At 41.8% G+C, this 12834-nt stretch overlaps 1 protein-coding gene and 1 non-coding gene across 2 annotated transcripts in view; both read left to right on the forward strand.

Annotated features, from left to right (window-relative positions):
- Positions 1 to 217: 217 nt before the first annotated feature.
- On the forward strand, positions 218 to 343 carry LOC111821096 (U6atac minor spliceosomal RNA). The gene has a single exon (XR_002824576.1). It is a non-coding gene; the product is annotated as a U6atac minor spliceosomal RNA (small nuclear RNA).
- An 8288-nt stretch (positions 344 to 8631) lies between these two features.
- The window catches only part of ADAMTS8 (ADAM metallopeptidase with thrombospondin type 1 motif 8), a 26198-nt gene continuing 21995 nt past the window's right edge, over positions 8632 to 12834 (forward strand). Inside the window, exon 1 of the mRNA XM_004379382.2 lies at positions 8632 to 8649. Coding sequence (XP_004379439.1) covers positions 8632 to 8649 — 18 coding nt within the window. The remainder of the gene's footprint in view (positions 8650 to 12834) is intronic.

Here is a 12834-nt window from a genome sequence, read left to right on the forward strand (position 1 = left end):
CCAGACCTGCTAGATTGACCAAACTCCTTTCCTTTCACAAACGTACCAGATTCTTTAATGTCTTCATGTATATATTTATGTATGTACGTATGTATTAAAATACATTTGTAAGTTTATAAATATATATATAATCTTCATCTACCTTTCCGAACTGGCTTTTCCTCCTCCAGTACATAGTGAACTTCATTCATTAAAATCCAATAAAAATATAACTCAAGTGTTGTATGAAAGGAGAGAAGGTTAGCACTCCCCTTGACAAGGATGGAAGAGGCCCTTGGGCCTTACAACATGCATATGGTTAAGGCATTGCCACCTACTTTGTGGCATCTAACCACTGTTTAAAAAAAAATATATATATATATATAACTCAAATGGAACCTTTCCTAACTTGATCCTTGCTCGCCAAAACACAGACTTCACTATCTTATCTGAATTCTCATAACTTATTAATTGATTCAATCCTACTCTGTATACCAGACTTTTTGCATATAGCTCTGTTACTGTACAGGTAGCTGTTGTTAGGTGCCATCGAGTCAGTTCCAACTCCTAGCAACCCTATGTACAACAGAACGAAACACTGCCAGGTCCTGCACCATCCTCACAATCATTGCTATGCTTGAGCCCACTGTTGCAGCTACTGTGTCAATCCATCTCGTTGAGGGTCTTCCTCTTTTTCCTTGACCCTCTGCTTTACCAGGCATGATGTCCTTCTCCGGGGACGGATCCCTCCTGATAACATGTCCAAAGTATGTGAGAACGAAGTCTCACCATCCTTGCTTCTAAGGACCATTCTGGTTGTACTTCTTCCAAGATAGATTTGTTCATTCTTTTGGAAGTCCGTGGTATATTCAATATTATTCTCCAAGACCACAATTTAAGGCATCAATTCTTCTTCAGTCTTCCTTATTCATTGTCCAGCTTTTGCATGCATATGAGGTGATTGAAAACACCATGGCTTAGGTCAGGTGCACCTTAGTCTTCAAGGTGACATCTTTGCTTTTTAACACTTTAAAGAGGTCTTTTGCAGCAGATTTGCCTAACACAATGCATCTTTTGATTTCTTGACTGCTGCTTCCATGGGTGTTGATTATGGATTCAAGTAAAATAAAATCCTCGACAACTTCAATCTTTTCTCCATTTATCATGATGTTGCTTATTGGTCCAGTTGTGAGGGTTTTTGTTTTCTTTATGTTGAGGTCTAATCCATACTGAAGGCTGTGGTCTTTGATCTTCATCGGTAAGTGCTTCAAGTCCTCTTCACTTTTAGCAAGCAAGGTTGTGTCATCTGCATAACGCAGGTTGTTAATGAGTCTTCCTCCAATCCTGATGCCTCGTTTTCTTCATATAGTCCAGCTTCTCAGATTATTCGCTCAGCATATAGATTGAATAGGTATAGTGAAAGGATACAACCCTAACATTCACCTTTCCTGTACAGGTGATCCCTGACTTACAACATATTCGAGTTATGACGAACCGCATTTAATGACCATCAGTATATTGAGAATATTGTGTCTTCCTGGGAAGAAGTTATGGGAAAATGTATGCAGGGAAGGTGGAAAGAATTGCTGAGCTATGTGAACACACTCCAAGCATTTGATCAGGATAATAGGATGGAAGTGATTGGTGGAAACATCGTCCATATGGCAAGAACGCTGAATTTAGAACTTGATAATGCTGATGTGGAACAGCTCATAGATCGTGAAGCAAGAGAATTGACAGATCAGGACTTAATGGATTTTGAAGAGGAAAGAAGTACTGAAGAAAAAAATAATATAGAAGAGGAAAGAGAGAAGTTGTCAAAAATTTTTACAGTGAAAGTATTAGCTGGAGTTTTTCTAAACTAAATTAGGGGCTTCAGTTGCTTGAAAACGTGGACCCAGATGCTGGTCACTTTGTTACAGTTGATTAGCAGATTCAGGAAGCAGTAAGATGTTACCACGAAGTATATGAAGAAAAAAAGGAAAGGACCTTACTAATTTTCTGACTAGAAACACCATCCCCATTCCCAGGGATAATCCAGATGATCCAGAACCTTCCACAAGTGGAGTTATTACCACAACTGACAAAAAGCTGATGTCGTCCAACTCTTCCTCATCGTCGGAGTAAATTTTTATGATTCATGTATTTTTTTATGTACATATGTATTAAAATATATCTGTAAGTTTATATGTAATGGTTCCAACACTCAAATACAAATAAAGGTTGGATTTAAAAAGACACTGATAATAAAAGGTAATAATAATGAAAACTAAAAAAAAACGAAGTATTCATCTTACATCAGAACTGACTTATGATGGAGTTGTCAGAACAGAACCCCATTGTAAGTCAGGTGACTACATTTACTTACAACATTATATTATAATTATTTGGCTTTCTATATTTCTCTTCCACTGGACTAGGAGCTTTCTTGATGAAAAAGATGATCAGAACACAGAAAGTGTCTTTTGCATTTCTTTGCCCCTTGTACCAAGGAGAAAATATCGAAGTTATCAAGAATTTCTTTTTACTTGGATTCGCAATCAACGCCCATGGAAGCAGCAGTCAAGAAATCAAACAACATATTGCATTGGGCAAATCTGCTGCAAAATACCTCTTTAAAGTGTTAAAAAGCAAAGATGTCACTTTGAGGACTAAGGTGTGCCTGACCCAAGCCATGATATTTTAATCACCTCATACGCATGTGAAAGTTGGACAACAAAATAAGGAAGGCCAAAGAAGAATTGACGCCTTTGAATTGTGTTGTTGGCAAAGAATATTGAATATACCTTGGACTGCCAGAAGAACAAACAAATCTGTCTTGAAAGAAGTACAGCCAGAATGCTCCTTAGAAGTGAGGATGGAGAGACTTCATCTCACTTTGAACAGGTTATCAGGTGAGACCCATCCCTGGAGAAGGACATCATGCTTGGTAAAGTAGAGGGTCAGGGAAAAAGAGGAAGACGCTCAATGAGATGGGTTGACACAATGACTGCAAAAATGGGCTCAAACATAGTAACAATTGTGAGGATGGTGTAGGACTGGGCAGTGTTTCATTCTGTTGTACATGTGGTCGTTATGAGAAAGAACAGACTCCGCACATCTAACAACAACAGCATGTACCTAAGACCATTTTTGGCACACAGTAGGTTTATGGAATTACTGAAAGTAAAAACACAGAGAACAGGGAACTGAAAAGGGAAAAGAGAGGAAGAAAATTCAAAAACAGGAGAAAACTGAGGAAAGTCAAAGGAGAAGACGGAAGATGGGGGAGGGAGCCGCAGAGATGAGAGCAAGAGAAGAAAAATAAGGAAGAAGAGAAGTGGAAAGGTTATTGCTTCTCCCATCACCACCACAAACAAACAAAAAATGTGTGTGTGTGTGTGTGTGTGTGTACACAAGAGGCAAGATGGGGGAGAAGCCTTCAAAGTTTGGATTAAAATGCTTTTCCATGCAAGTGTACCAGCCCATCTCCATCCCTATTCCCTTCCTTCCCTGCCACAAGGCTGTTCCAAATCCCACTCTCTTCCTAAGTCCTAAGGCCTTTCCTATTTCTCCATCATCTTTTAAGCCAATATGAAGATGCTTTTGCATTCTTAGACAGTTCCACACAGGTGAAACACTTCTTAGTCAAAACCAAACACCAAACCCATGGCCTTCAAGTTGATTCCGACTCATAGTGACCCTATAGGACAGAGTAGAACCGCCCCACAGAGTTTCCAAGGAGCATCTGGTGGATTCGAACCTTTTGGTTAGTGGCCGTAGCTCTTAACCACTACGCCACCAGGGTTTCCAAAAGTCACTAAATATGCCTAAATTCTAAATACTTGGAATTCTTCCATAATAAAAGGATCTTTTACTGAAGAAAGAAAAACAAATAAACAAAAATCAAGTGGCCTGAATGAAAATAACATTGTCAGTTGGGTTAGGGAAGATGCTGAATTGGAGCAGGAAGTCGCATCGTACTCCATGGACCCAGGTTCCATTGCCAGCCCTGCCACTAGACGGCTCTGTGACCTTGGCCGTGTCACTCAAAGTCCCTGAGCCTCAGGTTCTGCTCTACGTGAGAAAGTGGAAGTAGATATGGCATGGAGAGAAGACTGAACCAAGAACCCAAGTTCTAGCCCTGAATCTGCTGCTAACCAGCTGCGTGACTCTGGGCAAATGCCAATCTTGCTAGGTCTCAAATTTCCCATCTGTAAAGTAAGAGGTTAGAGAAAAGGATCTTATAGGTTTCAGCCCCTTCCAATTTCTATGCCTCTGTTGAAAATCCTCTAATGCCAACAAACATGATGAGCCTCCAGACAGAAGGAACTGTAGGAAAGAATGTTCTGAAAAAAAGAAAAGAACTCCTATAATCTCAAGAAGTGGGATAGGTATACAGCCGCACAGTTTGCACCAGGCCTAGCTGTCTGCAAGCAAAAAAACAAAAACACTGGGTTTCTTATTCAGAATCAAAAAAATACCCATTTCCTCCACTACTCAAAAATATTTGAAAATTAGAATGGATGGGGTTTTAAAGATTTTCTAATATTATCTCTCACCAATCGAAGACTTCCCTTCTAACTTTCCTACAGGTGACATTGCTTGTATACTTCCAATGAGGGAAAGTCCTTCCTACCTTTGCAAAATTCTGTGGATTTGTGAGCACAGCCAATCTTTAAGTGTCAGGTGTAGGTAGGACAGGTATTACTTAGGGGCCTAGATTTCTCCCTGATGCTCGAGCCACAATGTCTGAAATTCTATCATTAGTTGTTTCTTTCTTTTGGTTCCCCTTCCTCAGGTCTCTTAAATTTTAAATAAGCATAGTAAGCTTTGCTATCAAACCAAAGTTCATAACTTAATGGATCACCTTCTGTCCATGAGAGCAGAAGGTCAGGTGCCCAGGAGCCCTGGGCAACTCTAGAAGAAGGAAGACTCTGAAGATGAGGGGAGAGGTGCCAAGAAAAAGTCCAGTTACCTTACAACTATTCTACCAGGCCAGGTGGGAGTATACGATGATGATGATGATGATGATGATGATAGGAAACAGCAAAAATCTGCGTAGTACCACATGCCAGGTGGAGCCCCTGGGTGGTGGAAACACTTAATGCACTTGGCTGCTAACCAAAAAGTTGGAAGTTCAAGTCCACCAGAGGCACCTTGGAAGAAAGGCCTAGTGATCTACTCTGGAAAAATCAGCCATTGAAAACCCTATGAAATTATTCACAATAACAAAAAAATGGAAACAGCCTAAGTGCCCATCAATGGATAAATGGATAAGCAAAATGGGGTACATACATACAATGGAATACTATGTAACCATGAATAATAATGATGAGTCTGTGAAACATATTATAACATGGATGGACCTGGAGGACACAATGCTAAGTGAAATAAGTCAATCAGTTAAAGACAAATACTGTATGATCCCTCTTTTATAAGAAGACAAGAATAGATACATATAAAGAGACCAATGTTCATTGGTGGTTACCAGGGAGGGGTGGAAGGAGGGGGGATCACACGCTAGATCACAGATACTTTTTTTTTTTTTTTTTGGTGATGGGAAAAGTGTCACCGAACATGGACGTAGAGAGAACAGCTCAACCCAAGTAAATGATGTACCTGAGATGCACTCAAAAGAAAAGGATGCTTGTACTAAAAAATTTTATATATATAAGATGACAACAACACCAACAATATCCAGAAAATGAATGTATGGTCACATATGTATGTGTGTTGGCATAGAGGCATATGGCTAAGTACAGGCGTATATATATGTGCCCACAGATAGAAGTACCTTTATGTATGCATGAGTACAAATATGTGCATGCAGGCACATATATTCATAGAAGACACAACTACAGATACTCCTCAGATATAACCAACCACCTTGCTAGATTGGTTTTCTAGGTTTGAAGGCTTAGGACATTAGTCTCATGGAACAACTCAGTTAATTGGTATAAGAGAGTTCACAAAGTTCATTTTCTGCATCCTAGTGAAGTGAGTAGTGTCCTGGTCTTAAAAGTTTGTGAGCGGCCATCTAAGATACAACTACTAGTCTGTACTCATCAGGAGCAAAAGAGTCTAAGAAGAAAACCAAAGTCTCAGAGAAGAAACAAGTCTACAAGCCTAACAGCCTACACAAGCCATGGCCTCATCTACCCTGAGATCAGAAGAAGTAGATGGTACCCAGCTACCACTACCGACTGTTCTGAATGGGATTACAATCCATGGTCCCAGACAAAATGGGAGAAAAACTCAAATTCTTAAAAAAGTTCAGACTAACTGGACCAGTTGAGACTGGAGGACTCCAAGACACTCTTTTGAACCTTGAACTGAAACTATCCTTTGAGATCACCTTTTAGTGAAACAACAAAATGCTGCACAAAATAAAAGATATCACCTGTAAGTATGGTGCTCTAATAAAAAGCCATCTATATGAGACCGAAAGATCAACAATTACTCTAAAGCAAAGCTGAGAAGATAAAGGGGCAGGGAAACTAGAATACTGGAAATGGAACAACCAGAACACAATTAAAGAGAATGTTGACACCTTGTAAAAAAAGGTAACTGAACAATTTGTATAGAAATTGTCAAATGGGAACCTAATTTACTGTGTAAACTTTCACCAAAAACACAATAATTTTTTTTTTTAATCCGATGGCATGCAGTTCTACTCTGACACCCATGGAGTCACCATGAGTCCGAGTTGACTTGAGGGCAACTGGTTTTTTAACTGCATATGCCAGGCATTCTTCTTAGCACTTCATGTTCTAATTCACTGTGAGCACGTTTATAAAAACCAGATACTTCACATGCATGTGTACATACAAGCATCCATTTGTGCTCATCCTTTGAGGCCAAAGGGCAGAGCTTTGCTTAGTGCTACTCCCAATCTGGGGTCTAAGTTATTGGATGGCCTTGAACAAGCATTTCATCTGCTCTGAGAAACTGCCCTCCATTTTGAAGATTCCAGCTCCTTTCCTCCTTCCCTCCCTTCTTTCTTTCTAAAACAAGGAGAAATGGATGCCACTTTGTAAGTTGGTACAATACGAAAAATATATTATTAGAGTCTAAATGCACAGCTTCTGTCTGGAGGTGAGATGGGAAGGCAGAAAGGGTCAGGAGCTGGTTGAATGGACATGGGAAATCAGGGGTGGAAAGGAGGAGTGTGCTGTCACAGTATGGGGAGAGCAACTAGGGTCACATAACACTGTATGCATACATTTTTGTATAAGAGACTAACTTGAAATGTAAACTTTCACTTAAACTACAACAATAAACAAAAATAATAATAATAATAGGAAAATTCATTATTAGAAGTGGTTGATTGTTTAGAGCTTTTCAAACTCTCTTCTTGTAGCACCCATAAAAAGTAAATGTGATGAGACTCCCACCTGGTGGCTAAAATCAACAGTGAAGATGAGAGGAAAATGTATGCATTAGTAATTAACCAGAGGGAATGGCGTCCTAGAGGCCAAGGCATCCTCAGGAGGAAGGTGGTCGCAGGTCCTGGACACGTCTCAGCTTGGCCAGCTACCCTACACTGCTAGACTCTCTGAACTGAGAGAAACGAGTCTGAGAAAGACCAGAAATCGAGGTGAAGAAAGGACCACAGGAAAGAGAAGCACAAGTTATGTTAAAAAGATGAGGCACAGGACCACCTCCTTCAGCTTTCTCTATATTAAGAAATATAGTGAACACTTAGCTCTTTTATTTGTCCAACTTTGAAGGACAGCTGTCTCAGACTTGCGCAACCCGATAGTAGAAATGTCTAACTTTTGAGAAAGATGCTCTGAAAACAGTGGAGTTAAAAAAAAAAAAAAAAAGAGGATAAATCCCAAGTCCCAACAGTGACACCTACTGGCCATAAAATGGTCAGGCAAGCATAACCTAAGCCTCTTCGTTATCACTCACAAATGTGCAAGTAACTCTTACTGGTCTGTGACAGTAGCAATTGCAGATGCGTTCCACTCAGAACCCTGGACAAGCTTATCCGTGTGTCTCGCCCATATTAGACCATATCATGTGTCTTGCCCCATTAGACAATACCTCAAGAGAGTAGGGATCATCCCAAGTTTGTGTGCCCAACACCGAGCTCAACACTTGGCAGTTAGTCACTGAAAATACAAGCGTCAGGGACAAAAAGGTTTGCTTGTGTTTTTGTTTCTCAGTGTATTAGAATCAACTAAAATCTCTTTAGCAAGCAAGTCAATGACAATATTGTGCTAAAGTTTGTATTAGATCAATATCCACCTGTCAGTTTGTCGTACTGTGGTGAATTGTGTGTTGCTGTGATGCTGGAGGCTGTGGCGCTAGTAATTCAATTACCAGCAGGGTCACCCAGGGTGGACAGATTTCAGCAGAGCTTCCAGACTAAGACAGACAAGGAAGAAAGAGCTGAAGATCTACTTCTGAAAATTAGCCAATGAAAACCCTATGGATCACAACAGAATATTGTCCAATACAGTGCTGGAAGATGAGCCCCCTAAGTTGGAAGGCACTCAAAATATACAGTAGCCACAACAATGGGCTCAAGCATACCAATGATTATAAAGATGGTGCAAGGCGGGGCGACATTTTTGTTCTGTTGTACATGTGGGTCACCATGAGTCAGAGCCTACTCAACAACAAGAACAACCAATCAGTGTTACAGATAATGGGACTGGCAACATGATCATCCAGAGGAAAGTAGGAAAAATAACCAGAGTAGCTAGCACTTCACAAGAGTTAGGGAATCAAAGTGGGCTCAAGAATATGAACTAATGTTTTCCCAAATGCTGAGTGAAGTCCCAAAGATTCCAAAAGATAGGATAATTAGGACCAAGAAAAAATGAAGCAGGTAAAACTGCAGGAATGCTTGCATACATACAGATGGATATCACAAAGACCTGCATGTCAAAGACAATACAAGGGGAATGCCCACACAAAAGTGAAAGCAGAAATCACATCTGGCCTGCCTGGAAGGTGTTCTCACTGGTCTGATAGGTAAGAACCAGGAATCCACTCTCTGTTGTAGTAAACGTAGGGTCACGGCCATGCACAATAACCGAGACAGAGAAAATTGACATGAATTGTGGCAAACGAGTATTATTTATTTAGAAAGAAAGAATGCTGTTTATATTTAAGCGCTGTAACAGGCTTTTGAGAAAAGCTGTTTGTTCCCTTCTTTGAAATCTCTGAGGAAGGACCAGTGTCCTTAAAGGAGGGGCTTGGCTTAGATGAACTCCTAGAGTCCCTTCCAGCTCTGTAAGGCAATGATTTAATCCTCGGTTCTGGTCAAAGGAAAACTGAGTCAGGGTATTACATTCTCACCAGAGAAGTATTACATTTAGTTGGCACGTTCATTAATCTGACTTTGGTTAAGAATCCTGTCTTCACCACTGGGTGACCCTAAGCAAGTTACCTCTCTAAAGCTTATTTCCTCATCTGTAAAGAAGTATTTTCCAGAAGGTTGTCATAATTAAGGAGATAATGTTTGTGAGCTGTTCAGCATAGTGTCTAGCCCACAACAAGGACTCAAAAGATTGAAGCTATTGTTACTGAGGATTAAATGAAAATCCTATTTAAAAAAATGAGCACTTGGAAATTCAAAATGCATGAATTAAATGTTGAAGCAATACAGTTTCTTTTATCTTCATGTAAGGGGCAGCATAATATTTTAGAAAAAAATCCACCACTAATCATGTGACTTTGGGCAAGTCGCTGAAACCTCCACATTTCTTTTTCTTCTCTGCAAAATATAAGTGCGAGTGGGTTGGATGGCTACTAATGTCTCTTCCAATCTTAAAGAATCTAGAATCCTAGAGAATACCAGAGCCTAGTATATGCTATACATTTATAATATACACTCTCGTAAACTAAGAAATAACCAGTAATTAATAGTATAAGTTAATTAAAAGCTTAAAATTCACAAGAGGCCTACAGTATAAGGTACCTTAAACATACAAGTCCTTAAATTATTCAAGGAATAATTAAATAAGGATTAATTGCTTGATATATAATTAAATATAAAATAATTGTCTTAATTTTAATGTTAGATATAATTTCCCCTTATATTTAGAGCAAGAAATTATTTTGAGCTTCTTATTCTATAAGAATTATATATACTAAGTCTAAATAAACCCACATTCCAAATTTGAGGACCCAAACTAATACTGCTGGACTGTAATTCAGGAGTCAGCAAACTTTTTCTGTAACGGGCCAGGTAGTAAATACTTCAGGTTTACTCAGCCCTACCCTGGTAATGCGAAAGCAGCCATGTGTTGCATTCCAATAAAACTTTATGAACACTGAAATTTTCATTTCATTCAATTCTCAAGCGTCACGAAATATTATTATTTCTATTTTTTTCAACCATTTAATAAATGTAAACCCATTCTTGGCTAGTGGACTGTACAAAAACAGGCAGCAGGCTGGATCTAGCCCACAGGCCACCGTTTGCCAAGCCCGCTATAATTATAGATTTGGGAGAATACAATAGTAATGTAGGAAATCCAGAACTGGCAGTATACCATTCTGGGATTTTCACCGGTGGGTGGTTGGCTTTACTGTACTGTTTTCATCGGCCGAGTCTAAAAGGACTTTCACTACCAACCAGTCTCCAGGGGTCCCGGTTTAAGCATAGTTAAGACAAGCCTGACACCTTGTGGCTGCACTAGCAGTGCCCGGTGCCACCCGGGAAGTCACTTATCCTCAGAAGGGGCGAATCCAAGGAGGGAAGGCGGAGGGGGCAGTGAGCCAGGCTACAGTTGTTGTTACTGCGGTTGTTGAAATGAGGCCAGATAAAGTCCAGAGTTCACTAATTGACTTCTCTCTCCGAAGACAGCTTCCAAAGAACTGTCCTTGGGAGCACTTTATTCTGTTTAAAAAAGAAACTCCCAGAGCCCAGTGCGTTCCCAGCCGGGATGCGAGGGCTCCTGGGACACTCAAGACTCTTCACTGGCTGGTTAGGTCTCCCACTTCCAGCCATCGGTATACATTCAGGAGGAGACAAAGGGGAGCTAGCAACACTGTCTCCATCCCACTCCTCCCGGATGCTTGCAAAGGATAAAGAAAAAAAATGTATAGGATGCAATTGCTATTGAAAACCAAATTAGGAGCTTCAGGAAGCGAAGATCAATGAATGAAATGTTACAACAGCTCTCAGGCAAAATGGAATTACTCACTGCCTGCCCAGCACACTGTCCCAGGGCTACTACGCAGTTGTGCTCAGATGAAGTGTTTTGCTCGTTTTTTGGAAAAGGGTTAAAAGGGCATTTTTTTCCATTCCTTTGACTCCAGAAGTGTTTCCTCCAAAACATCCAAGTGTCAAGTCATCCCTATCCTATAAGTTTTCTAGGAAAGGAGACTCTGCAATCTATTAGGTTGGGAAGTTCATCCTTTCATCTAATTCAACGTTTCTGAGAAAGCGCAGAGAAGGGACACTTGGAGGGAATTGGTGGCTTCCCCTGGATTTGGTATTAACAAAAGTACTTTTGCTGTTGTGACAGCGTCCCCTTTGGAGGTAACAAGCCCTGAGGGTTTGCCTTGTGTGCTGAGCCTCACTAGTTATGGAAAGGAGTCAGATGGACTAAAAGAAGCAGAGAAAACTCCAAAGGTCAGGAACGCGGCGGAGGCAGAAAACTGGGTACTCAAGGGTCAGTGAGGTGCCAAGCACTTAAAGGTCCTGATCCTGTCTTTCCTAAGTGATGACTCCAATGGACGTCCCCACTGATAACTCAAAAAAAGGGCTGAGGGGTGACTCTATAGCCTGTACTTGGAGAACACGACTCTCAAGCCAATCCAGGTCTGTGCCATTAAGACTGGGGATGGGGTGAACGACCTGAGCTTTGTGGTCTTGAGAGAGAAGACTGTAGACCAGCCACCCACGGGGAAACGGGGGGGTGGGATGGTGATCTGTTCCTGGAGCTAGGACCAATGCAGGGAAAGGAGCTGGCCATCTTTCATGAATCACTCAGACAACTGAACCGAATTCCACAAGGGAACAGGGAGTGTTCAGTGCTCCGGCTGTGTAGTCCTTGGACGTCTACTTCTCTCCTTCAGGAGTATTTACTTTCCCTCTGGGGTGACTCTACTTCCCTGCCAACCTCATTGTGACCTGTGCTTACCACTGTGCCTGTCCCAGTCCCGGGCTCCAGTTTCCCTCCTGCCCCCCAGCCCTCAGGACAGGGCACTAACAGCGCTAGTAATGTTAACCCGTGGTGTGAGGACTAGGAAGGCTACCTTAGGTTTTCAGCCGAGAGTCTGATTCTTCCCCACCTTCCTCTTTTGCTTTACAATTAAAAGCCCTGGAATTCCCCTCCCCTCCCCGCCCCCGATCTCTTTTCCGACACGGTAGGATCTCTGCAGTGACTGCAGGGATGCCAACACTGCCGCGGAGGCCAGTGCAGGAACCTCCTCGGAAGATGTGTCCTGGGCACTCTGCCCTGCGGAGGGAGCGGCCAGGGTCTCCCCAAGGACTCTGCCTAAGGCCAGCGCAGCAGTGTAGGGGTTAACGTGGGAACGCGTAAAGGCAAGGGGAAAAAAGTTAGAGTTGACACTTAAAGGGGGTGGGGGCGGATCTCGCTAACTCCTGATTGGTTTTACATTTCGTCCAAATTTTTTTCCTCCTCTCTCGCTCCCTCTTTTCAGTTTCTCTCTGATCCCAGGGGAGGGGAAACGGGAATAGTGAGAGATCAAAAATAAACCTCTTATGTCAAAGCCGGGAAGGAAGTATAAATACGGAGGGCTCGGCAGCCCACTCGGAGCTTCCCGGGCTGGGGAGGAGGCGCGAGGCGGCCGGCGAGGAAGGGGCGGAGGAGCGCACGCAACCCGGGAGCAGCTGCTCGCGCCCGGCGCTCGGCGGGAGGAGGCTGGGCCCGGCTGCCGAGGGGC

Source organism: Trichechus manatus, unplaced genomic scaffold, assembly GCF_000243295.1.
Source record: "Trichechus manatus latirostris isolate Lorelei unplaced genomic scaffold, TriManLat1.0 scaffold00064, whole genome shotgun sequence".
Classification (NCBI taxonomy): domain Eukaryota; kingdom Metazoa; phylum Chordata; class Mammalia; order Sirenia; family Trichechidae; genus Trichechus; species Trichechus manatus.